This window comes from Mesoplodon densirostris, chromosome 3 (assembly GCF_025265405.1).
Source record: "Mesoplodon densirostris isolate mMesDen1 chromosome 3, mMesDen1 primary haplotype, whole genome shotgun sequence".
Lineage (NCBI taxonomy): Eukaryota > Metazoa > Chordata > Mammalia > Artiodactyla > Ziphiidae > Mesoplodon > Mesoplodon densirostris.
Genome location: NC_082663.1, coordinates 31344082 through 31371006, shown reverse-complemented (window position 1 = coordinate 31371006; position 26925 = coordinate 31344082). Strand labels below are relative to the sequence as shown.

General features: G+C 38.9%; 1 protein-coding gene across 6 annotated transcripts in view; it reads left to right on the top strand.

Moving 5' to 3' along the window:
• Window positions 1–340: 340 nt before the first annotated feature.
• The window catches only part of CPLANE1 (ciliogenesis and planar polarity effector complex subunit 1), a 150295-nt gene continuing 123710 nt past the window's right edge, over window positions 341–26925 (top strand). For all 6 annotated transcript variants that reach the window (XM_060092817.1, XM_060092812.1, XM_060092814.1 and 3 more), the window contains exons 1-15: window positions 341–553; window positions 10447–10573; window positions 11603–11738; window positions 11857–11976; window positions 12374–12606; window positions 14613–14719; window positions 16407–16563; window positions 16985–17088; window positions 18230–18412; window positions 20585–20834; window positions 21001–21156; window positions 21331–22100; window positions 22639–22847; window positions 23046–23126; window positions 26268–26432. In XM_060092817.1, coding sequence (XP_059948800.1) covers window positions 10493–10573; window positions 11603–11738; window positions 11857–11976; window positions 12374–12606; window positions 14613–14719; window positions 16407–16563; window positions 16985–17088; window positions 18230–18412; window positions 20585–20834; window positions 21001–21156; window positions 21331–22100; window positions 22639–22847; window positions 23046–23126; window positions 26268–26432 — 2752 coding nt within the window. In that variant the 5' untranslated portion in view covers window positions 341–553; window positions 10447–10492. The remainder of the gene's footprint in view (window positions 554–10446; window positions 10574–11602; window positions 11739–11856; window positions 11977–12373; window positions 12607–14612; window positions 14720–16406; window positions 16564–16984; window positions 17089–18229; window positions 18413–20584; window positions 20835–21000; window positions 21157–21330; window positions 22101–22638; window positions 22848–23045; window positions 23127–26267; window positions 26433–26925) is intronic.

The following is a 26925-nucleotide window of genomic DNA, read 5'->3' as shown; positions in this document are numbered from 1 at the left end:
TACAGAAACGCTTTCCTTAGCGCTTTAAGTTGCCCACTTGATCCGTGGAGGGCAGTGTACAACCCGTTCATTCTCAGGTCTCTAGAGGTCTCCACTAGGGTGCTGACATCCCGTGATTTACATCTTAGTCGCGGCGCGCATCGCCTGGGCACTCAAAGGCGAGTGTCTGAGGAACGCACGGGGACGGTGAACACAGAAGGACCCGCGGAAGCTGAGGAGGAGACCGGGAACGGGAGGAGGAGCGGCCGATTGGAGGGGATGCGGGACAGCTGAGAGGAAGGGGCGGGGGAAACCCGAGGAGACCGGGAGGAGAAAAGGAGGGAGGAGCATTTCCAGCTTCCCGCCCGCGCTCCCGGCCGGCTCGAGGCTGGCGCACTGGCGGCGCTCGCTCGCGTCCCCTCCCCCACCTCCGCCGTCGCCAGGGCGCAGGCTCGCGTCTTCGCCGGCGGCTGGGCCCTCGGCCGTCGCCCTGTGCTTTCTACCCTGCGCTGCGGGCTTCGCCTTCTGCCTCCCCGCGCTTCCCCCTTCCCGGATGGGCCGGACCCTGGCGGAGGTAACTGCCCGCAGATTCCTGCCCCTCACGGCCCCAGCCTCTTCGCCACGCTGTCCGGCCCGCGGGGTCCTCGGGCTCCTCCGTCTCTCTCACCCGCTCGAGTGTTGCGCGCCCGCGACCTCCCCAGCCCCGCCATCCCCCGCCGCACCCAGCTCCCTCGTCCTTTCCCACTGCACGGTCCCCCAGCTTCCCCGGAGTCGTCCTCCGGCCGCCGCACCCTCAGCCTGACGGAGGCTGGGCGGCTCCGAGGGGCCTGGGTCTCCCTCCGTATGGCTGGGAACGACGCCCGGTTCGGGCCAGACCTCGGCCCCGCACCGGGGTCCTCCAGCTCCCGCCCTGTCCCGGGTGGGCACCGCAGTGGCACCTCTCGGGGCAGAGGGCGGCGCTGCCCCGCAGGGTTGGGTAGGGAATCTCAGAGGGGTCCCCTGGGGATGACTTGTGCGAAGTGGGGAAGCTCCTGTGTTTGACCTTAGTGGGTGATAAATTGAGCACGGATGAATGGACACGATTTCTCAGAGTCGTCTGTAGTGGAAGCCACAGAACAACTTGGATTTCTTTCCCTCTCCTCTCTCTCTCTCTTTTATTGAGCAGAGTTCCCTGAGCTATACAGTAGGTCCTTGTTGGTTATCCATTTTAAATATAGCAGTGTGTACATGTCAATTGGATTCACTTGAAACTGCTTTCGCCAATGTGTTTTAAATAAAGGTACTTTGGAGTGGGGGTAGACTTAACATGTTTCTCCTCCTCACATATTTTGTGAGTGTGATCGAGCTTCCTTTTATCTCTTTCTTCCATGAACTAATTTGACTTGTTTCGTGATGTCTATTAGTATCCATCCGTACGTAGCATTATTGTTTTGAGTGCCAGTTTGGTATGAGGCAGAAATAACCTTTGCTATATAACAGGTGATTTTCAGAGTTGTAAAAGATAGAAGACCATCCATCATCAAATTCTTTTGGGTTCTGTCTTTACATCTTTTTTTTTAAATTTTTTTTAAAATTTTTTTATTTTTTGCTTTATAACAAATTTAATCAGTTATACATATACATATGTTCCCATATCCCCTCCCTTTTGCGTCTCCCTCCCACCCTCCCTATCCCACCCCTCCAGGCGGTCACAAAGCACCGAGCTGATCTCCCTGTGCTATGCGGCTGCTTCCCACTAGCCATCTACCTTACGTTTGGTAGTGTATATATGTCCATGCCGCTCTTTCACTTTGTCACAGCTTACCCTTCCCCCTCCCCATATCCTCAAATCCATTCTCTAGTAGGTCTGTGTCTTTATTCCTGTCTTACCCCTATGTTCTTCATGATATTTTTTTTTCTTAAATTCCATATATATGTGTCAGCATACAGTATTTGTCTTTCTCTTTCTGACTTACTTCACTCTGTATGACAGACTCTAGGTCCATCCACCTCATTACAAATAGCTCAATTTCATTTCTTTTTATGGCTGAGTAATATTCCATTGTATATATGTGCCACATCTTCTTTACCCATTCATCTGATGATGGACACTTAGGTTGTTTCCATCTCCGGGCTATTGTAAATAGGGCTGCTATGAACATTTTGGTACATGTCTCTTTTTGAATTATGGTTTTCTCAGGGTATATGCCCAGTAGTGGGATTGCTGGGTCATATGGTAGTTCTATTTGTAGTTTTTTAAGGAACCTCCATACCGTTCTCCATAGTGGCTGTACCAATTCACATTCCCACCAGCAGTGCAAGAGTGTTCCTTTTTTTCCACACCCTCTCCAGCATTTATTGTTTCTAGATTTTTTGATGATGGCCATTCTGACTGGTGTGAGATGATATCTCATTGTAGTTTTGATTTGCATTTCTCTAATGAGCAAAGATGTTGAGCATCCTTTCATGTGTTTGTTGGCAGTCTGTATATCTTCTGTGGAGAAATGTCTATTTAGGTCTTCTGCCCATTTTTGGATTGGGTTGTTTGTTTTTTTGTTATTGAGCTGCATGAGCTGCTTATAAATTTTGGAGATTAATCCTTTGTCAGTTGCTTCATTTGCAAATATTTTCTCCCATTCTGAGGGTTGTCTTTTGGTCTTGTTTATGGTTTCCTTTGCTGTGCAAAAGCTTTGAAGTTTCATTAGGTCCCATGTGTTTATTTTTGTCTTTATTTCCATTTCTCTAGGAGGTGGGTCAAAAAGGATCTTGCTGTGATTTATGTCATAGGGTGTTCTGCCTATGTTTTCCTGTAAGAGTTTGATAGTGTCTGGCCTTACATTTAGGTCTTTAATCCATTTTGAGCTTATTTTTGTGTATGGTGTTAGGGAGTGATCTAATCTCATACTTTTACATGTCCCTGTCCAGTTTTCCCAGCACCACTTATTGAAGAGACTGTCCTTTCTCCACTGTACATTCCTGCCTCCTTTATCAAAGATAAGGTGACCATATGTCCGTGGGTTTATCTCTGGGCTTTCTATCCTGTTCCATTGATCTATATTTCTGTTTTTGTGCCAGTACCATACTGTCTTGATTACTATAGCTTTGTAGTATAGTCTGAAGTCAGGGAGCCTGATTCCTCCAGCTCCTTTTTTCGTTCGCAAGATTGCTTTGGCTATTCGGGGTCTTTTGTGTTTCCATACAAATTGTGAAATTTTTTGCTCTAGTTCTGTGAAAAATGCCATTGGTAGTTTGATAGGGATTGCATTGAATCTGTAGATTTCTTTGGGTAGTAGAGTCATTTTCACAATGTTGATTCTTCCAATCCAAGAACATGGTACATCTCTCCATCTATTTGTATCATCTTTAATTTCTTTCATCATTGTCTTATAATTTTCTGCATACAGGTCTTTTGTCTCCTTAGGTAGGTTTATTCCTAGATATTTTATTCTTTTTGTTGCAATGGTAAATGGGAGTGTTTCCTTGATTTCACCTTCAGATTTTTCATCATTAGTATATAGGAATGCCAGAGATTTCTGTGCATTAATTTTGTATCCTGCCACTTTACCAAATTCATTGATTAGCTCTAGTACTTTTCTGGTAGCATCTTTAGGATTCTCTATGTATAGTATCATGTCATCTGCAAACAGTGACAGCTTTACTTCTTCTTTTCCAATTTGGATTCCTTTTATTTCCTTTTCTTCTCTGATTGCTCTGGCTAAAACTTCCAAAACTATGTTGAATAAGAGTGGTGAGAGTGGGCAACCTTGTCTTGTTCCTGATCTTAGTGGAAATGGTTTCAGTTTTTCACCATTGAGGACGATGCTGGCTGTGGGTTTGTCATAGATGGCCTTTATTATGTTGAGGAAAGTTCCTTCTATGCCTACTTTCTGCAGGGTTTTTATCATAAATGGGTGTTGAATTTTGTCGAAAGCTTTCTCTGCATCTATTGAGATGATCATATGGTTTTTCTCTTTCAATTTGTTAATATGGTATATCACGTTGATTGATTTGCGTATATTGAAGAATCCTTGCATTCCTGGAATAAACCCCACTTGATCATGGTGTGTGATCCTTTTAATGTGCTGTTGGATTCTGTTTGCTAGTATTTTGTTGAGGATATTTGCATCTATGTTCATCAGTGATATTGGCCTGTAGTTTTCTTTCTTTGTAACATCCTTGTCTGGTTTTGGTATCAAGGTGATGGTGGCCTCGTAGAATGAGTTTGGGAGTGTTCCTCCCTCTGCTATATTTTGGAAGAGTTTGAGAAGGATAGGTGTTAGCTCTTCTCTAAATGCTTGATAAAATTCACCTGTGAAGCCATCTGGTCCTGGGCTTTTGTTTGTTGGAAGATTTTTAATCACAGTTTCAATTTCAGTGCTTGTGATTGGTCTGTTCATATTTTCTATTTCTTCCTGATTCAGTCTTGGCAGGTTGTGCATTTCTAAGAATTTGTCCATTTCTTCCAGGTTGTCCATTTTATTGGCATAGAGTTGCTTGTAGTAATCTCTCATGATCTTTTGTATTTCTGCAGTGTCAGTTGTTACTTCTTTTTCATTTCTAATTCTGTTGATTTGAGTCTTCTCCCTTTTTTTCTTGATGAGTCTGGCTAATGGTTTATCAATTTTGTTTATCTTCTCAAAGAACCAGCTTTTAGTTTTATTGATCTTTGCTATCATTTCCTTCATTTCTTTTTCATTTATTTCTGATCTGATTTTTATGATTTCTTTCCTTCTGCTAACTTTGGGATGTTTTTGTTCTTCTTTCTCTAATTGCTTTAGGTGCAAGGTTAGGTTGTTTATTCGAGATGTTTCCTGTTTCTTAAGGTGGGATTGTATTGCTATAAACTTCCCTCTTAGAACTGCTTTTGCTGCATCCCATAGGTTTTGGGTCGTCGTGTCTCCATTGTCACTTGTTTCTAGGTATTTTTAAATTTCCCCTTTAATTTCTTCAGTGATCTCTTGGTTATTAAGTAGTGTATTGTTTAGCCTCCATGTGTTTGTATTTTTTTACAGCTCTTTTCCTGTAATTGATATCTAGTCTCATAGCATTGTGGTCGGAAAAGATACTTGATACAATTTCAATTTTCTTAAATTTACCAAGGCTTGATTTGTGACCCAAGATATGATCTATCCTGGAGAATGTTCCATGAGCACTTGAGAAAAATGTGTATTCTGTTGTTTTTGGATGGAATGTCCTATAAATATCAATTAAGTCCATCTTGTTTAATGTATCATTTAAAGCTTGTGTTTCCTTATTTATTTTCATTTTGGATGATCTGTCCATTGGTGAAAGTGGGGTGTTAAAGTCCCCTACTATGATTGTGTTACTGTCGATTTCTCCTTTTATGGCTGTTAGTATTTGCCTTATGTATTGAGGTGCTCCTATGTTTGGTGCATACATATTTACAGTTGTTATATCTTCTTCTTGGATCGATCCCTTGATCATTATGTAGTGTCCTTCTTTGTCTCTTCTAGTAGTCTTTATTTTAAAGTCTATTTTGTCTGATATGAGAATTGCTACTCCAGCTTTCTTTTGGTTTCCATTTGCATGGAATATCTTTTTCCATCCCCTTACTTTCAGTCTGTATGTGTCTCTAGGTCTGAAGTGGGTCTCTTGTAGACAGCATATATATGGGTCTTGTTTTTGTATCCATTCAGCCAATCTGTGTCTTTTGGTGGGAGCATTTAGTCCATTTACATTTAAGGTAATTATCGATATGTATGTTCCTATTCCCATTTTCTTAATTGTTTTGGGTTCGTTATTGTAGGTCTTTTCCTTCTGTTGTGTTTCTTGCCAAGAGAAGTTCCTTTAGCATTTGTTGTAAAGCTGGTTTGGTGGTGCTGAACTCTCTCAGCTTTTGCTTGTCTCTAAAGGTTTTAATTTCTCCATCAAATCTGAATGAGATCCTTGCTGGGTAGAGTAATCTTGGTTGCAGGTTTTTCTCCTTCATCACTTTAATTATGTCCTGCCACTCCCTTCTGGCTTGTAGAGTTTCTGCTGAGAGATCAGCTGTTATCCTGATGGGGATTCCCTTGTGTGTTATTTGTTGTTTTTGCCTTGCTGCATTTAATATGATTTCTTTGTGTTTAATTTTTGACAGTTTGATTAATATGTGTCTTGGCATATTTCTCCTTGGATTTATTCTGTATGGGACTCTCTGTGCCTCCTGGACTTGATGAACTATTTCCTTTCCCATATTAGGGAAGTTTTCAACTATAATCTCTTCAAATATTTTCTCAGTCCCTTTCTTTTTCTCTTCTTCTTCTGGAACCCCTATAATTCGAATGTTGGTGCGTTTAATGTTGTCCCAGAGGTCTCTGAGACTGTCCTCTGTTCTTTTCATTCTTTTTTCTTTATTTTGCTCTGCAGCAGTTATTTCCACTATTTTATCTTCCACCTCACTTATCCGTTCTTCTGCCTCAGTTATTCTGCTATTGATCCCATCTAGAGTATTTTTTATTTCATGTATTGTGTTTTTAATCAATGCTTGATTCATCTTTAGTTCTTCTAGGTCCTTGTTAACTGTTTCTTGCATTTTGTCTATTCTATTTCCAAGATTTTGGATCTGGGAAATAGAATCTTGGATCATCTTTACCATCATTATTCTGAATTCTTTTTCAGGTAGACTGCCTATTACCTCTTCATTTGTTAGGTCTGGTGGGTTTTTATCTTGCTCCTTCTCCTGCTGTGTGTTTTTCTGTCTTCTCATTTTGCTTATGTTACTGTGTTTGGGGTCTCCTTTTTGCAGGCTGCAGGTTCGTAGTTCCCGTTGTTTTTGGTGTCTGTCTCCAGTGGCTAAGGTTGGTTTAGTGGGTTGTGTAGGCTTCCTGGTGGAGGGGACTAGTGCCTGTGTTCTGGTGGGTGAGGCTGGATCTTGTCTTTCTGGTGGGCAGGTCCACGTCTGGTGGTGTGTTTTGGGGTGTCTGCGGACTTTTTATGATTTTAGGCCACCTCTCTGCTAATGGGTGGCATTGTGTTCCTGTCTTGCTAGTTGTTTGGCATAGGGTGTCCAGCACTGTAGCTTGCTGGTCGTTCAGTGAAGCTGGGTGCTGGTGTTGAGATGGAGATCTCTGGAAGATTTTCGCTGTTTGATATTATGTGGAGCTGGGAGGTCTCTTGTGGACCAGTGTCCTGAAGTTGGCTCTCCCACCTCAGAGGCACAGCACTGACTCCTGGCTCCTCAATTTGGGATGATTTGTTGTCCATTCATGTATTCCACAGATGCAGGGTACATGAAGTTGATTGTGGAGCTTTAATCCGCTGCTTCTGAGGCTGCTGGGAGAGGTTTCCCTTTCTCTTCTTTGTTCTCACAGCTCCTGGGTCTCAGCTTTGGATTTGGCCCTGCCTCTGCGTGTAGGTCGCCGGAGGGCGTCTGTTCTTCGCTCAGACAGGACAGGGTTAAAGGAGCAGCCTCTTCGGGGACTCTGGCTCACTCAGGCCGGGCGGGAGGGAGGGGCACGGAGTGCGGGGCGAGCCTGCAGCGGCAGAGGTCGGCGTGGGTAGAGGTCGGCGTGATGTTGCACCAGCCCGAGGCACTCCGTGCGTTCTCCCAGGGAAGCCGCCCCTGGATCCCGGGACCCCGGCAGTGGCAGGCTGCACAGTCTCCCGGAAGGGCGGTGTGGACAGTGACCTGCGCTCGCACACAGGCTTCTTGGCGGCGGCAGCAGCAGCCCCAGCGTCCCACGCCCGTTACTGGGCTCCGCGCTTTCAGTCGTGACTCGTGCCCGTCTGTGGAGCCCCTTTAAGCAGCGCTCTTAATCCCCTCTCCTCGCGCACCAGAAAACCAAGAGGGAAGAAAAAGTCTCTTGCCTCTTCGGCAGCTCCAGAGTTTTCCTGGACTCCCTGCCGGCTAGCTGTGGCACATTAGCCTCCTTCAGGCTGAGTTCTCGCCGCCAGCCCCAGTCCTCTCCCTGCGCTCCGACCGAAGCCCGAGCCTCAGCTCTGTCTTTACATCTTGAAATGATTAGCTATCTTTTTATCCTTTACTTTTTTTTTTTTTTTTTTTTTGGCCTCCTGGCATGCGGGATCTTAGTTCCGTGAGCAGGGATGGAACCTGTGCCCCTTACAGTAGAAGCACCAAGCCTTAACCACTGAACTGCCAGGGAAGCTCCTATCCTTTACATTTTAATTGACAAACTCATAAGGATTTAAAGGGAGTATTTTAAAGCAAATCCCTGGCATAAATACTTAAGTATAGACAGAATCTCTCATATCTGGGAGAGGTGAGGTTCTAAAAAAAATAATAATAATAGAATTACCACACACCACCAATCTCATTTCTCTTTCTTTTTGACATCCGCACCGCCCCCCCACCCCGCCCCATTGTGTGTCTGCTTCCTCACTTTGAAACAACAAGATGTTCCAGGTTCTTCTGGTTCCTTTCCTACCCCAGCCTTGAAATCACCAGGTTCTCCTAGGAGCTCTGGTTCCTCCTACTGAAGAATGGTATTTGGAAACCGAGATCTGGGTGTTAACTTTGCTTATGGTTACTGGGGTGTCGTTGCTTCTAGGCCCTTTTAGAGGACAGAGCTAGAAATCATGATTTTTATACTGTACCTCCAATTCTAATCCAGCCCCTTAGGGCTCTTCCTTACCTTTCCCTGTTCTATAATTGTTTCCCCTTTCTTCCACAATGAAGATGGTAGCTCTCATTGTCAGTATATTGTTGACCCTTGAACAACACAGGTTTGAACTGTGTGGGTCCACTTATACTTGGATTTTTTTCAGTAGTAAATACTACAGTACTACAAGATCTGCAGGTGGTTGAATCCTTGGGTACAAAGGAACTGCAGGTACAGAGGGCTGACTATAAATTATACTTGGATTTTCAACTGCACAGAGGATCAGTGCCCCTAACCCCCGAGTTGTTCAAGGTCAATTGCGCGCTGATTTGCTGATTTATTCAATCCTAAACTACACACAAAATTGCTTCATAATTTCTATACTCATACCCCTAGGAAAAATAAACCTACTAAAAAGAATTTGAGGTTTGTTTGTAGTTCTTTTTATTTTTAGTTTGAGAGTATATAGTCAAAATACTGTCGTAAAAGTTGCTTGAATTCTTTTTCTCTTCAGTGTGGTTTTTAAAATTTATTTATTTATTTACGTTTCTTTGTATTACGTTTTAGTTCCCCCCATTCTTGTTTTTTTTGTTTTGTTTTGTTTTTGCGGTACACGGGCCTCTCACTGTTGTGGCCTCTCCCGTTGCGGAGCACAGTCTCCGGACGCGCAGGCTCAGCAGCTATGGCTCATGGGTCCAGCCGCTCCGCGGCATGTGGGATCCTCCCAGACCGGGGCATGAACCTGTGTCCCCTGCATCGCAGGCAGACTCTCAACCACTGCGCCACCAGGGAAGCCCCCTATTTATTATTTTTAAATATTTATTTATTTATTTATTTATTTATTATTTTGGCTGCTCCAGGTCTTAGTTGCGGCACGTGGGATCTTTAGTTGTGGCATGCGAACTCTTAAGTTGTGGCACGCCTGCGGGATCTAGTTCCCTGACCAGAGACTGAAACTGGGCCCCCTGCATTGGGAGCATGGAGTCTTATCTGCTGGACCACCAGGGAAGTCCCTATTCCATGGATTTTAAATCCATTAATATAATTGTTTTGATGCTCAAATTGTCCTCAGTTTGGTCTATGGGATCCCTTTCATTATGGCTTCTGTGTCCTCAACTGTGCCTGGCTCCGATACACTGTACCAGGCTCTTCCACTGCGTGAACATCCTCCCAAGATTCACTCAAGAATGGGCCATTCACCCAAGATTATGCTTCCCTCACCCAAATAGGGCTCTAACAAACTGTTCATGGCCTCTACCACACTATCCCCACAACCAGCATGGGGACTTGCTGGGCATCTTTACTTCATATTATCTCAAGGCTTCATTTTTACGTCAACTAGTTTGGACTTTCTTACAGCTCTGTGACTTAGGGCAGTTTGACTGTTTATGTGGTGATTGAAGGCTTTAAGAGTGATTATTCCATAGAGTAAGGTAAAAGTTGTATTGCCTTATATGAGCTAGCCTTGGGAAGTGCATAGCATCACTTCCATTTTACTCTTGGTCAAAGTAGTCAAAAACCACCCAAATTCAAGGGTTGAGGCATAGACCAGAGCTCTCAATGAGAGGAGTATTAAAGTCATAGTGTAAGAAGAGCATATGGGATGGGAGGTATTTTTGTGGCCATCTTTGGAAAATACAACCTGCCACACTGAGAAAATCAAATCACATGGAAACTATATTGTCAAGATGTTCTCCTAGTTCATGTTTATCTTCATAGTCTGAGAAATAACTTGTTGAAAAGCAAATACATTTTGTCTGACTATTCAAGATGAGATACGAATAAATTGTCATCATCTTACCTTAAAAAGAGTTAACTTGAGCTGATGAAAAAGTAATCTACTAAAACTTTATGAAAATTCTAAATTAAGATCCTCAGTAAGTATTATGGGCTATTATCATTTTTTTGTTTGTTTTGATTTTTACAGCATCTTGTGACTTTTGACTTAATTGGTCATTGATATCTCAGCAAGCATGGAGATAAGATTAGAAGTTTTGACCTCAACGAGTATCAAGCAGAAAAAACCCTGGCCACGAGTCTCCTGGTTGGGACAGGTAGGTTTTTCTTTAATCCTACAATATCAGTTCTAATATGTGTTAACTGTGTGCTTTGCCTCTAAGATCAAAGAATGTTCTATGGCCTTCACAAAATACAGTATCATCTGTAGAAGGATCACCTGCCTACTGAACAGGGTTTTGTGTATTTGTGTGGTAACAGGCTGGCAGAGATGGGGAGGGAGCATCAGTCTTTCTGTGGTCTAATCAGAGTTGCCACCACTCTCATCACTCTCTTGCTCCTTTTCTCCATAAACTTGCTTAATCTTCTTCACGGTCCTCTGTTTCTTTGCTCTTGGAGAGCTGGGATGATGCATCATCCTCACTCTCATTTGCTGTGCTCTCCTGGGAATGCTGGGACATAATTTCTTCACCCTGCAAGTCCCAGTTTTTGAGATTGCACAGCCAGAAGACCTCTCTGCAGTTGCTGAGGATGAGCATGGCTTTCACTCTGCATACTAACAACTACAGGGTCTTTTTGAGTAAAGGCACATGTTTGGTGAGTTTCATGTCCTGGTGAATCTTGGAACGCCCACACAGGTGATGAAGCAGTGTGGTGTCCAACTGGAAGGTTTCCAGTAAGCTCAGATCATTTTCTCGATGTTTTCTAAACCTGAAGTCTAGGAGCAGCATGTCACTGCTTCAGAAATGAGAAGCCATGTCTATTTTAATCTAAGTAAATAATTTAAAACTTACCCGTACTACTGTTCAGGTTGATGAGATAACAGCAGGTAACTCAGTTTGGGCTAGCAGAATTGGAAGACACTCCTATAATTTTAAACTCCAAAGAAATCTCAGTGCAACTGTTAGGTCATCCTACCTAGTAATTCTAGTAAGAGGTACTTTAAGATAGAATGAAAAATCTTAAGGTTACATAATCAACCTTATTGTTCATTTTATGATGTGTAGTACAAATATACAATCTTTCTTAAATGTCATTTTGTTTTCTTTTCTGGGATAACTTACTTAGGTAAGAGGCTGAATTAACTTCTGGCATCTCTTGAGTCTCTCACGTGTTTCTTCTCTTAGGAAAATGAAGCTGTTTTTCTTTTGGATGATAAATTCATAAATGAAATTAATTTGCTATCAGGAAGGACAAAGAAGAAAATTCCCAGTCTTCAGCCTTTGTTGAAGGATGTTACAGTCCTAACAACGTCCAGTAATGGTTAAGTAGTACTGATATTTTCAGAAGGCTAGATTAACTGTATTTTTAAAAATAATTTTGGGAGTAATATTAAGGGAAATGTTAGATCATAAGTATTGCATTTCCTTTTTGGAAGCAGATGCCTGGCTGGCTGGGGTACTTGCTACTGGGGAGCTTTTCCTCTGGAACAAAGATCAAGATTGTTTGAAAACTATACAAGCAACTGAAAAGCCTAAAGAAATGATTAAAGCTGCAGTAGGTGGGAGTTTTTTATTTGTTTAAATTGGTTTAACTTGATATATAGGAGAAAAGAAATATATCTCTGTGTAAATATATATGTCTGTATATATATGTATTTTTCCTTATATCTGTAAGTATTTTTTTGGTGTTGTTTATTTGTGACAATTAGGTTCATCTTGAAGAAGAAAAATCTGGCATGCCTTACATATCTGTGGTAACAGTGGGTTCCTAATACCACATATGAGTACATGATAAATGTTATAATTTGTACTTTTAGTTTATTACTAGTGCCTTAGTTTTACATTCTGAATGGAAGCATCATTTAGCTTCCTTATTGTCAGAATAGATAAAATTTGTACTTTTTTGTGGGAATTCAGACTTCAGAGGTGTAATTACTTTTTTTTGTTGTTTTCTAGCAAGCTCTTTGAGACTGTACTTGTATGTATCTGGCAATGGGAAAAGAGTTCTGCTTATAACTCCTTCTGGATGCATATTTCTTTGGGAACATTTGGAATTCAAGAATATCTTATCTTCTAAAAGCCCTTCATTGGTGGGCCAGTGGTCCCAGATCGTACCTGAAGAAGCAGTTCATTTGCCTTCCACTGAAGATAAAGAAGCTGTAGTGCATGCTGTTTTTATAAAAAATGAGGTAAAATCCAAATCAGAAGTGGTGGAGATCTCAGACTCTAAGAACAGACACCATCTGGGAAGCTGTTGAGCAGAGTGTGTAATGGCATAGCTATATATCTCCAGGCATCATTAATTGTCATAGTAATGGTGAAATTATTACGGAAAAGGTATTTTTATATTTCTTTGTCACATTTTAAAAGATGTTTATTAAAAATGGTTTGAACTTAGAGCTTCCTAGTTATACTTTTCCCTAGTTTTAGAATATAACTAGTTTTGTAATAAAGAGAAAAACAAATATCGTGTATTAACGCATATATGTGGAATCTAGAAAAATGGTATAGTGATCTTATTTACAAAGCAGAAATAGAGACACAGATGTAGAGAACAAACATATGGATGGATACCAAGGGGGAAGGGGGTGGTGGGATGAATTGGGAGATTGGGATTGACATATGTACACTTCTAAATATAAAATGATAACTAATGAGAACCTATTGTATAGCACAGGGAACTCTACTTGGTGTTCTGTCATGACCTAAATGGGAAGCAAATCCAAAAAAGGGGATATATGTATACATATGGCTGTTTCACTTTGCTCTACAGCAGAAACTGACACAGCAGTGTAAAGAAACTATACTGCAATAATAAATAAAAAAAAAAAATTTGTTGGAAGGATTTAAAAAAAGCTAGAATTAGTGATATTAAGTAAGCCATTTAATTCCCAGGAAATAACACGTTCATTAACTAAAAGCATTCAGAATAGCTGCATGGTACTCTTTGTATGTATGGACCAACATTTTATTACCCAATCTACTATTGTTAGAAATTGCATTTTGAACTTTTGTTGTTTTCCTCCACCCCCATGGGTAGTGCCCTAATTTAAATAATATGTAACTATAGGGACTTCCCTGGTGGTCCAGTGGCTAAGAATCCACCTTCCAATGAAGGGGACGTGGGTTCGATCCCTGGTCCCACGTGCTGCAGGGCAGCTAAGTCCGAGAGCCACAGTTACTGAGCCTGTGCTCTTTAGAGTCCATAAGCCACAACTAGAGAAAAGCCCGCACGCTGCAACGAAGATCCGCATGCCACAACTAAGGCCCAACACAGCCAAATAAATAAAATAAATTAATTACAAATAAATAAATAATATGTAACTGTAAAAGAAGAGAAAAATAAATATATTAGAATATTTCCAGTTATAGCCAGAGTAAAGGCAGTGTTTTCTAAAGAGAGTAAACTGCACCTTGATTTCCCTCTTGAGATATGCCTGTGGCTCAGAAATTAATTACTTAGTCTTTAGCTTAATGTTCAGCTACATGTTAATAAAAATATGAGCAGGCTCTTGATATATTTCATTTATTTTATTTATGATGAGAAATATGTGGGGGGGTTTTGTTGTTTGGTTGGTTTTTTTTTTTTGCTGTTCTTTCAGGCATTAGTTTATTTTATTTATTGTTTAATTATTTTATTTTATTTTTTTTCCTTGTTGGTTATTTATTTTAAACATACCAGTGTGTACATGTGAATCCCAAACATCCTAACTATTCCTCCTCCCCACCCTTACCCCCTGGTAACCATAAATTCGTTCCCTAAGTCTGTGAGTCTGTTTCTGTTTTGTAAATAAGTTCATTTGTATCATTTTCTTTTTTTTTTTTTTTTTTTTTTTTTTTTTTTTTTTTTTTGCTGTATGCGGGCCTCTCACTGCTGTGGCCTCTCCCGTTGCGGAGCACAGGCTCCGGACACACAGGCTCCGCGGCCATGGCTCGCGGGCCCAGCCGCTCCGCGGCATGTGGGATCTTCCGGGATCGGGGCACGAACCCGTGTCCCCTGCATCGGCAGGCGGACTCTCAACCACTGCGCCACCAGGGAAGCCCTATTTTCTTTTTTTTTTTGATTCCGCATATAAGCTATATCATAGGATATTTCTCTTTCTTTGTCTGACTTCACTCAGTATGACAATCTCTAGGTCCTCTTGATTTATTTTCAGATTAATTATATACTAAAGTATATTAAATTTATCTACAGTTATTTGGAGACTGCTGCCTGTGTTCATTTACTTTCTATTCCGGGGAATGCCTGAAGTTAACATTTCTAGCAATTCGCTGGCATGAAAATGTATTTACATCTATAAGGTGAGGTAAATGTTTCTTCTTCCTAGTTTTCTATCTGCTTTTTTTTTTTTTTTTGGTCACTCCATGCAGCATGTGGGATCTTAGTTCCCCTATCAGGGATTGAACCTGTGCCTCTGCATTGGAAGCATGGAGTCTTAACCACTGGACCACCAGGGAGGTCCCTCTATCCCTTTTAAAACATTGTTATCTTTTGGCCCATAAATATGTAATAAGATTAGTAAGTGGGCTTCCCTGGTGGTGCAGTGGTTGCGAGTCTGCCTGCCGATGCAGGGGACGCGGGTTCGTGCCCCGGTCTGGGAGGATCCCACATGCTGCGGAGCGGCTGGGCCCGTGAGCCATGGCCGCTGAGCCTGCGCATCCGGAGCTTGTGCTCCGCAACGGGAGAGGCCACAGCAGTGAGAGGCCCGCGTACCGCAAAAAAAAAAAAAAAAAAGATTAGTAAGTGAAATGTGAATATCAACTTCTGAGGCTTTACAAATTCTTTCTTCCTGTAAGTATTGTTCTATTTCTTTACTTTTCATTTTGAATGTCTATTATAGAAAGTTTTTCTTGTTTTTATTTTGTTTCTCTTCTTGGAATCAAGAACACATAAAAGGTAAGGCAGACAGACTCTGGTCTTACTTGTATTAAGACTATAAAAATAACTCCTTTGAAAAGTAATTCAATTGAATTTTTAAAAATAAATTTATTTATTTATTTATTTATTTTTGGCTGCATTGGGTCTTTGCTGCACACGGGCTTTCTCTAGTTGCAGTGAGTGGGGGCTACTCTTCGTTGCAGTGCACGGGTTTCTCACTGCAGTCGCTTCTCTTGTTGCGGAGCATGGGCTGTAGGTGTGCGGACTTCAGTAGTGTGGCTCACGGGCTCAGTGGTTGTGGCTCACAGGCTCTAGAGTGCAGGCTCAGTAGTTGTGGTGCACAGTCTTAGTTGCTCCGCGGCACGTGGGATCTTCCCAGACCAGGGCTCGAACCCATGTCCCCTGCATTGGCAGGCGGATTCTTAACCACTGTGCCACCAGGGAAGTTCCAAATCAATTGAATTTTGAAAAGGAAATAACTTGAATTTACTACTGTACCTTTTAAATGCTCAAGTATTTTTTCAATTAAAAGTAATTTTATTTATTTTAAAAAGCCCAATGAAATAGAAAGAATGCATTAAAAGCATATAATGACTAAGATTTAGTAAAATAGTGAGGTTTTTTGTTTTTTTCTGTTTACTTTATTTTTTATGCTAGCAGTTATTTGGGTGTAATTTATATAAAGTAAAATGAACAAATCTTAAATGTACAACTAGGTGGACTTCGATAAATATACATATGCCTGTAACCATCCTCATATCAAATATAGAACATTGCCACTATCCTAAAAATCCCCTCTTCTCACCTATTTAATACCTGTAAAAATGTTTGTAATAATGTAGAAATATGTGTATCTAAACTTTTAGTGGATGCAGATGTGTTTGGGGCTGGCTACAGAACATGCCATTATTAACAAAACTCTGATACGGACCTTGTTTAACTAGCAATTGCTCTTTTGTGTCCTGGATGAAACTTGTGAACAGTTGCTACGAGACCCCAAATATATGTGCACGTGTACGAATTTAGTTGAACCCTTTAATTTTTTGTAATGAAGTATATGTTAATTTAAAAGTTACTATACTTTCTGTTTTCAATGATTTCACTACTTAGATCATTGACATACCATGTTCAGTGGGCACAACAAGATTGCCTTCTGTGCAGTCTGATTCCTAAATGTGAACCAGTAAAGTCAAGAGGAGCTCTAATTTCTGCATTTTCAAGAGATGGCATTACCCTGGCAGTAACTCTTAATCAGAAAGACCCAAAGGTCAGTAAATGTAATCTGTCTTGGAAGTAACCTGTAAAAGAGAGAGTTTAGTTCAGTTTTGAGATTTTTTTCCCCCTGAGTATAGTTTTTTCCTTAATATTACTTTATATTCTTTAAATTGGTGTTTTCTGATCCACCTCAACATTGTAAATTGGTAAAGTTATTTACATTAGCTGCCATAATTTTCAGAATTTGGCCTTCAGAGGTGAAAAGAGGATAATGGAAAAGGAAGAAAGAAGGGCAAAGTGGTAACTGATATTCTTAAAATGTAGTATAAAAGAGAGAAAAGTTATAGGTGGTCAGTATTATCTTGCCAGTTGGCAAAGACTAGGTAGTTCATTGATATAATAGATCTCTAGGTCTTCAGAATTATAAGTAAAATAATTTTAATGGTTTTTTTAATCTTTTTTTTTCTTTCTAGGCAACTCAGGTATTATTTATAAACACACTGAATTTTGTTACACTCTGTGGTAGCCTTAAAGGATGTAGTAATAAGAATCCTGTGGTTCCAGCTACACTTATCAGGTAAGGGTTTTTTTGTATTTCTGAATAGTGTTTTTATTTTCTTTTTTAATAGTTTAATAAGTTTAAGGCACTGATAATTCAGTAGGTGTCTAAATAGATGTTTAGATAGGTGATGCAACTTTCAGCATTTGTGCTTGATAGATTCTAAAAATTGCTTTGTATAAGGAAAGGCTTAAATACTTTAAGGAAGGGTGGAAGATACATGAACTCATTTTCTTTTCTCTCTTATTTCTTTCTGTGTTATCTTGGGAAGAGTGGAATTATGACTGGGTAGAGAAATACTGGGCTAAGTTAGAGAGGCTGAAATGAAAAAACCTGGGTTGGGAAGACCATTGTATACTCAGGCTGAGGCGTTTCTAGCTTTTTAAACAAAGTTAGCGTTCTCTGCATACGGGTGGATAGTACCATAAGTGGTGATTTTGGATGGCACATGGACCTATGAAGGATTATAGAGTAGGAAAATTTCCTCTAAGTTCCTATTCTGAATTGTTTTCTCTGCTGCTCTCTGAATTTCCAAAGTTTTCAGGTTCATCCAGCCTTGCCTTTTTATTTTCTTTCTCTCCCCAAAATCTCCTTTCTAGAAATATTACTAGTCTCAGTTCAGTGGTCTGTTTGACTTAGGGTATCCATCATTCACATGAGGAGGAGCTATTTTTTGTCTCCATGAAAGAAACATTAATATTACCAGATAGTTAAGGAGTAGTAAAGATGGCTTTGGGAAGAGGGAGTCTGCTACTGAGTGGAGCTCTGGCAGACTGCAGAGAAGACAGGTGTGGTATTGACCTTCAAATCTACCAGTAGATCTTAGTTTTGGACACCACTAGGATTAGAAGTTGTTCTAATTATAATGTAAGTGACAAAAACTTTACTTTGTTAGGTCTTATTTTCATCTTATGATTTGCTTATGAATCTAAGTAAATTTATAATTTGTATGTTGTATGGAGTAGATGTTTATGAGCGAACTCCTTTTTTCTTACCTTTTTTTCTGGGAAGTAAAATACATGAAATGTATGTGACATTTGCCTACTATTCATTCTTTTGACCTTATTTTTCAAAGCGTCTCAGCCCTTCTTGGCCATTATAAATTGTCAAAGACATTGTAGAGAGTCCTTTTCTAAACATATTGTCTTGTTTTTTCTAGGTCCTACTGGGTAGGTGATATCAGCTGGACTCATGATAGTCTTTTTCTGGCTTGTGTGTTAAAACGTGGCTCCCTGGTTTTATTGACCTGCCAAGGTGAATTGCTAACGTTAATTACATTTGGTTGCTCTATAGAATTTGGGCCAGCAGAATTTATTCCTCTTCACCCGCTAATAACATATAGGTGAGACATTTGAATTGTTTTAATATATTTACAGAAGTTTTTCTCTTTTGGTATTACTTTACTGTGTATTTTTTTAATATAATTTCGTCTTTCAAATTGTCTTATTCTTTCTTTGAGTCTGTCATCTCACTATCCGCTTCTTATTTATAGTTTTCTTCTGTTTCTTTTTGTGGCTTAATCCTGGTGAAAATTTGACATTGTGACTATGTAAGTATATGTTATTTAAATATTTAATAGCACTAAAAAAAGTAACTTCTTTGATATAACAATTAATAGGAGTGTGGTATATCTTTTATTGTTTCAAAAGCAGAGCACATATGTATCTACTTTTCTCCCAGAGGGAAAAAGGAGAAAAGTTGTTGGAAATGGGTAGTAGACTTTAGAATTTAGCCATATTTTAATTTTTACTTGTGAGATCATGAAGCATTTTGGCTTTGGAGTCAGAACAAGATTCAAACCTTGGTTCTACTTATTAGTTGTGTGACTTCGGGTAAGTTATTCTTAAGACTCTGTTTCTTTTACTGTGAAATGAAGATGACCGTAATTGTCTCTTAGAGTTGAGGGAATGAAGTAAGATAGTAAATAATTATAAATTGCTTTAACACTGTTCTGGCATAAAATAAGTGGTCAGTAAATATTTGCTGTTATTGATGTTAATATTATTATATATGGCTAGACACATATAGACACCTATTTACAAATCAAAAGCATTGGAAAAGGTCTTTGAAACTAATCCATTCCCTTTGCTGTATAGAAAAGAAACTGAGGAGGGATGTGTCCTTGATTATATTTAGCAAAAGTTTTGCTTAATTTTTAGCAATAGAACGTTCTAATGGAAAAACTTGTCACTTTGTGCAGTGAAAGTGTTTTTCCTTATTTCTTATGGTCTGATTCATAATTGACTTAAATTTCCTCACATTTTCCTTTAAAATGAGTATTTAGGGGCTTTCAAAATGGATTGCATTTTTTGATTACAAAAATAATACATATTCATTGTTTTAAAAAAAACTTAAAAATCAAATGCTACAAAAGTAAATAATGAAGAAAGTGAGACTTGTAATCCTATTCCTCAGAGATAGCAATTATTAGCATTTTAGTGTGTTGTCCTCTAAATTTAAAATTTTTATATAACATTTATAACAATATTAGTTTCTTTTTTAAAGCAAAATAAATTATATGATATATGTTGTTTACTATTTTGCTTTTTTGATATAACAGTATGTCATACATCTTTCCATGGAGTCACTTTTTAATGGTTTTATAAATTTCACAGCATGTACATTCTGAAACCAATCTTCTATTGTGGATCATTTGGCTAATAAAATCTATATTTGATTAGTTTCCTAACCAGAAAAAATATATATATTTTCTTTATTCTCTTTATATTTATAAAGCTCCAAAGTTAAAAATCAGTGATATTAAGTAATCAGAATCAGGTACTCCACCATAAAAATAAATAACTACACTTATGTGGAAACTCAGTCAGATTTAATCTTAAGCTGATAAAATTATACTTATCACCATCCTCTCCAAATGTCCTGTTTCTTTTCTTTCTCCTCCTTAATAACAAATATACTCATAGCTCCTAATTATATTCTTATAAGTATATTTAAATAGATAGTAAGAAGGAAAGGTAACTAACTCTTTAATAGTAAAAATGAACTGCCTCAATTATTTTATGAAAAAGGTTGTATAAAACTAGATTAAAAACAAGACAGAGGGCTTCCCTGGTGGTGCAGTGGTTGAGAGTCCGCCTGCCGATGCAGGGGACACGGGTTCGTGCCCCGGTCCGGGAAGATCCCACATGCCGTGGAGCGGCTGGGCCCGTGAGCCATGGCCGCTGAGCCTGCGCGTCTGGAGCCTGTGCTCCGCAGAGGGAGAGGCCACAACAGTGAGAGGCCCGCGTACCGCAAAAATACAAAAACAAAAAACAAGACAGAGTAAGTGCCACAACGCTGGGAAAATTTTAAAAAACACATAAACCTCTGTATTATTTAATCACTTATGTTTTCCTCACAGATATATGCACATTTAATATTTTTGCATTTAATTTGCTTGCTTTTTCATCATTCTGGAACTTTTAATTGTTTTGTTTTTTCTTTGGAATAACATAATTGTTTCCTTTAAGATTTTTCTCTTACTAATTCTTGAATTTTGGTGTTTGTTTGCTAGACCACAGCAGTTTACACTTCAAGATTCAGATAATTCTGTAGATTCATCAGCTTCTGATAGTGACCCTATGAGACAGAGATTTTCTATAAAAGCACATTCACGGTTACCCTACCTCATTATTTCTGATGGATACATGGTCACAACCCTTCGATTTCTTGATAATCTGTCTCCATCAGTGCTCATGAGATCCCTTCTACTTGATTCAACACAGAGGCTTGAGAAAACATACGGAAGTTTGATATTGTCTAAGGTATAGTGCTTTTTGGTACCACTAGTAAAAGTTGACTTCTTAGTCCTTTCAAATTTAAAACTGTACTGATAGCCTTGGATTGTATACAGTTATCTATAGATGTTTTAATTGTTTGTAGTACAATTATCGATAAAATTTTGCTCTGGAAATCTTTTTTCTTCTATAGCCAAAAGGCCAAGGGCTGAACTTGCAATCACTGGATTCCCTAAGATCTAGCTTGTTAAAACACCACAGAAATGAAAATTTAGCTGATTCTACTGTTCCCAGATTCTTGCAGGCAGAAGAAACAATGAAGTTAAATGAAAAAACAGCAGATTTGCAGGTACTTAGTAACAATGGTTTATTTACTTTGAACAGTTACATATTGACTTTATTCCAAGAAACGTATTTTCTTTTTCTTTCATTAAAGGGAAGAAAAATTTGAGAGCACTAAAGTGATTCTACTTGTAAGGAATCAAATGATATTAAGTATAATTTTTTTTCACTCATGTTTTAGGATTTTGAAGCTGAAGAAACTAATGAAGGCGAACATTTTCCAAACAACTTATTTTCTTTTTGGAACCAAAAGAATCATCTATTGTTTAGTAGTGCCAAAGAAGGAAGATTGGAATTTGCCTCTATGTTTGATACCATACATGCAAAAGATAATACTGAGGAGACAGATAAAACTGTTACAGAACTGCATTCTGTCCAGAAAAATCTCCTTGCAGCATGGACTATAGGAATTTCAAAAAATGTGACAGAAAAAAACTTAATGTTAAATTACACAGTAGTTTGTATCACTCATTTTTTGTACATTCTTCAATTTATAAAATGTCCTTTCCCCAAACTTGATCTTTTTTTAAGCAAGAGCCCAAGACGTAATGCATGGGTACTTTGTATCTTTCAACTTTTTCATCAGTGTTTATCAATCCAGTACTGGGATATGAGATACAGACAAGATGTAGGACATTTGGTAAAGCTGACCTCAAATACTATAAAGCTTTTGCTGACACAGCAACAACAGAATCAGTTATTCTCAAAGAAGCTTTTAGCCTGTTTTCATTTACTCAGAATGGTAGCTGATCATTTAAATGGCATATACAGTCTTCAACCAGAAGTTATTTCAGCATCAACTGATGGAAGTAGAACAGCAAAGCAAGACTCATTGGTGGTACCCATTTTTCAAATGTTTCAAGATAGTGGTGCTTGGAAAAACTGGTCATGGAATTCATCTTTCAAGATTCGTCCTCAAACATTAAATTTTGTTCAACAGCCAGGACACAGGTATAATGACTTTAATATTAGGAGACCATCAGCTTTATAGATTTTTCAAAATTGAGATATAATTCCCATACTGTAATATTCTCCATTTTAAAGTGTACAATTCAGTGATCTTTAGTATAGTCACTGGCTTGTAGAACTATTAGCACAAATTCCAGAATATTTTTATCACCCTCAAAAGAAACCTTGTACCCATTAGCACTCAGCATTATAGATTTTACGTTATAGGATTTATGCCAAATATTATTCAACACATATATTTTATTAGTCTTGGGCATCCATGATACTGTTGAAGGATTTTGGTTTAGATAAGCACTATAGAAAAATGACCACAGGTACATAAAGCATTTATGAAAGTTTTAAAAATATGCATTTTTCGATCAGTGGACTTTGTTGTATATTTAAATCTGATCAGTTTGTATACATGTTATTACCTCCGTGAAGAATACATGCAGGAAAAAAAAGGCTAATGAGGAGGCTATACTCATTCTTATCCCTAGTCTGAAATTTGATTTTTATGACTACCTAATTTTGTGTGCAGATTGATTGTTCTCTGGAGAGTATTGTACAGAAAAACTTTATGGTATCAAACACAATTAAGTCAAAGAGTTCCTGAAGATGACGTACAGTTAACTGAAAAGATGACACACGAAGCATCTACTGTCAAGTCCCTGTTATGTCATATACAGGCTAAATTGCAGACTGCTGGAGTTCTCTTGAACCAGACCTTAGAACTTAAATCTATCAATGGTCAGTATCTTATAAACAATTTCTAACTCCAGGAATAAGTGATATAGTTAGTTGGACTTTGATTTTATTAATTGGTTGCAATTATTTGCTTTTCAAAATAATTTCTGGTGGAGCTGTATCCACTAAATTTTAAAATAAGTACATGTTTATAAAGGAATTTAATGAACCAGCACTAATTTTTGGTTAAAAACTTTGTAGGGGAAGAGTGTTTCCTATTAGGATCATATGAAAAGTCTGTTCAGCTATGGAAGAAAGCTCTTCAAGAAACCCAAGAGAAAGGTAGGGGAGTGTTAAAAAATAATATTTGCCATAATATTGGTAGGACCATATTTTAGCATGCTGTTGAGCTTAAAAATTACTTCAGATTTCTGAGTGCTCACAATTTCTTAATGCTCAAATAGCATACATATTGTAGGTACCTTTACTGTCAGAAATAGTTATTTAAAATTATTCTTAGTCTTGGAAATTGTAGCACTAAGAATTTTTTCTGTTATCTATAGATAAGGCTCCTCTGTCCTTTTTTTGGTTAGTGGTGGAACCTGTGATTGATTGTTGATAGGGAAAAAATGAGACTTAATCCGAAATTAAAATATATATTTTGTCATTTAGTGGACTGCAAGTATCTAAATGAGAAACTATGGGTCAGATAATTTGTCACCTTATTACAGACTTATAGAAACATGGAGCTAAGGCTCTCTGCCCTTAAGTAATTCAACTTTAAGAATTTCCTGTGGGACCTCCCTGGTAGCGCAGTGGTTAAGAATCCGCCTGCCAGTGCAGGGGACACGGGTTCGAGCCCTGGTCTGGGAAGATCCCACATGCCATGGGGCAACTGGACCCGCGTGCCACAACTACCAAGCCTGTGTGCTACAACTGCGGAAGCCTGCACCCCTAGAGCCCGTTCTATGCAACAAAGAGAAGCCCATGTACTGCAATGAAGAGCAGCCCCTGCTCACCGCAACTAGAGAAAGCCCGCACGCAGCAACCAAGACCCAACGCAGCCAAAAATAAAATTAAATTAAATTAAAAAATTTAAAAAGAATTTCCTGTGAGTTAGACTTATTATGGGCTACATGGATTTTTTTTTTAATATTTATTTATTTGGCTGCATTGGGTTTTGGTTGTGGCACGCAGGATCTTCATTGCAGCACATGGGCTTCTCTCTAGTTGTGGCACTCAGGCTCTGGAGCGTATGGGCTCAATAGTTGCGTTTCGCAGGCTCAGAAGTTGCGGTGTGCAGGCTTAGTTGCCCCGTGACATGTGAGATCTTAGTTCCCCAACCAGGGATTGAACCTGTGTCCGCTGCATTGGAAGGCGGTTTCTTAACCACTGGACCAACAGGGAAGGTCTCCTACATGGAGTTTTTGATGAGAATCTAGGGGTGTGGATTCTAGAAACTGGTGATAGCTTTTATGATATAGGGCTGAGGGTATGAGTAAGGTGACAGAGGTTCTCAGCTAGTGACCTTGGAGCTATCCTTGACTGCAGCTACTACCTGGTCAGGTTTGGCCAATTATTAAATTTATTTTCTGACTGATGTGGCTTTGTATGTTTCTTTAATTTATCTACTTAACTGGTATTTATTGAGGGCCTGCTATGTGTATTAGGCAATAGGAATAACTGAAATAAACAAGTTTACCCTAAAGTTGCCTACAATCTGGAGGAGAGATCATATAAACAACTAGCATGTTTCTAATTATGTTTTATGGTAGGTGCCGGGAAAGCACACAGTCTGAGCTAGAGTGCAAACATCAGTCTGGGGAAAACCTGGAGGAGCTGACATTTAAAATTGAGTGAATTGTCCAATTGAAGGAGTGGGAATGGTTTAACAAATGATATAGCATTCCTAAAGCAAAAAGGCATGAGAAACCATGGCAGTTTGGTAAACTGCAGGTAGTTTTAACAGGACCAGATTATTTGAAATATGTGTGTAATATTGAGGATAGGGTGGCGAGTGCTAAAGTGAGAGGTAGAGAACAGATGATAAAGGAGGATATTCTGCAGTGCCATGGGATTAAGATTATCCTGAAGACAGTGGGGTCACTTAAGATACTTTATGTAATAAAGAGAACTTTTCAAATAAATATAGGCCATTTGGAAAGATCACTTTAGTACATTATGGAGGGCCATTTGTAGGAGTGTGGTGTAGAGATGTGGGTTTTACCTAGAAGCAAGACAGTTATTTGAGGAGGTCCTGAACCAAAGCAACGTCAAGAGTACTGGAGGACAGAAGTCACATTTGTCAGACATTTAAGAGGTTTGATCAATTGGACTTGAGTAGAGAAAGAAGTCTAATGTAGTTCTCAGATTTGGGGATTGTCCAACTGGGTGAAGAAGAGTGGCATTCAAGGTGATAAGTTCTCATGAAGAAAAGTTTTCATAGTGAGTCTCATTGTAGACCTTTTCATTTAATTTCATTTCCAACTGTATCCAGTTGGTATGGTTTCTTGTAATAGAGACTGACAATAACTGGCTTCAACAAGAAAGAAGTTTATTTCTCTTTCTTAGGAAATGAGGCCAGAAGTTGATAGGCTGGGGCTGATTCGGTGTTTCTGTGGTCTCATCAAGGACTCGCGCTCCTTTAGTTTCTCTACACCGTCGTGCTTAGTGCTTTGCTTCCAGTCTCAAGGCCATTACATCAGTTAAGATGGGTGCTGAAGTCTCAGGCATCATGTACATAATCTAGTTAACAGAAAGGAGGAAGGCAGGAAGGGCAAGAAAGGGTGTACCTCCTAGTTGAGTTACCTCTCTTTAAGCAGCTTTTCTAGCAGTTCTATACAATATTATCTTGGTTCAGAACTTGTCATATTTTCACATGGCCACATCTAGCAAGAAATTGTGATCTGGGTCATTGTAACCTCAAATAAAATTAGAATTCTTTTACTCAGAAAGAATAGATAAGGAGTAGGCAGCCAGCAGTCTCAGTCCTAAGCACCCTTCAGATGTTTGAAGGCAGTGGTCAGGGGCTCCTATCTTATTGGGTAGTGTTTCTTCTCCTTTGGAAAGTCTCTTTGACTGTCTGTTTGATATTTGTATGATTTCTTGTGTGGTTTAAAATTTTTTTTTATTTTTAGCATGTTCCCCTCTGTTTCATACCATGTGTACTTGAGATAGATGTCGTTAGTGGACCTTAGTACCAAGATGAGGAGGATGTGCACCTCTCTTTGGATAAATTCTTAGTCAGCCTAGGGCCTGATCAAAGAAAATAAAATTGTTCAGAGCTTAAAATGAAAAAGAACAAAATATTGCTTACCTGTTTTTTATTAAAGTATAAAACAGGTGCAGAAAAGTTCACATAACATGAATGTACAGCTTGATGAATTTTTATAAACTGAACATTCCTGTCTACCCAGCACCCAGATCAAGAACATTACCTAGCTAACATGTTTTTAATGTAAGTGTAATTCTTCCCTGTTTAAGGAAGAAGAAGGATATGTTTTCTTCAGATACGCTATTATCTTTCCCTTTTGTACTGCCATCTGTATAACTATAATTTAAATGATGCTCAAGGATTATGTGATCAGCTAGTAAGAGAAATACTGATATCGTCCCACCTACCTGTAAAAGAAAATGAAGATTGTTCAGGTATGCTTTTCAAAAATCAGTATGTTTAATGTTAGTAATTTGTATTTATAAGTGTAGATATGAAATTGCTTATACATAAAAGTTGGTTGCTCTGCCCTATTGTGGTAAATTTTGGACTATCAGCTTCTCACTAGCAAGGATCATGTTTTCGTTTGTTTTTAATCTTTGGGTCTCTAGGCTTAGCAGTAATTGCCTGCTGAACTGATACAATTGTTGTATCACAGCCCTATTTGTTAGACATAATATCAGGTACCCAAGTACTTTTCCTTGATATTTTTATATTTTCTTTAATGGTTGCTTAAGGTTGTTTAGTAAAGTGATGAAAATCACTTACTGAGGTATTCTGAGTCTTTTAAAATTGCTTAATAGGCTGCAGAATACTTGGATTGTCCTTTTTTAAAGAGTTGTATTTAAATTAAGCAGTAACCAGAGTAAAAGATATATATGAATGAACACATAATATAGTTATAATGGTTATACGGTCATAGACCAT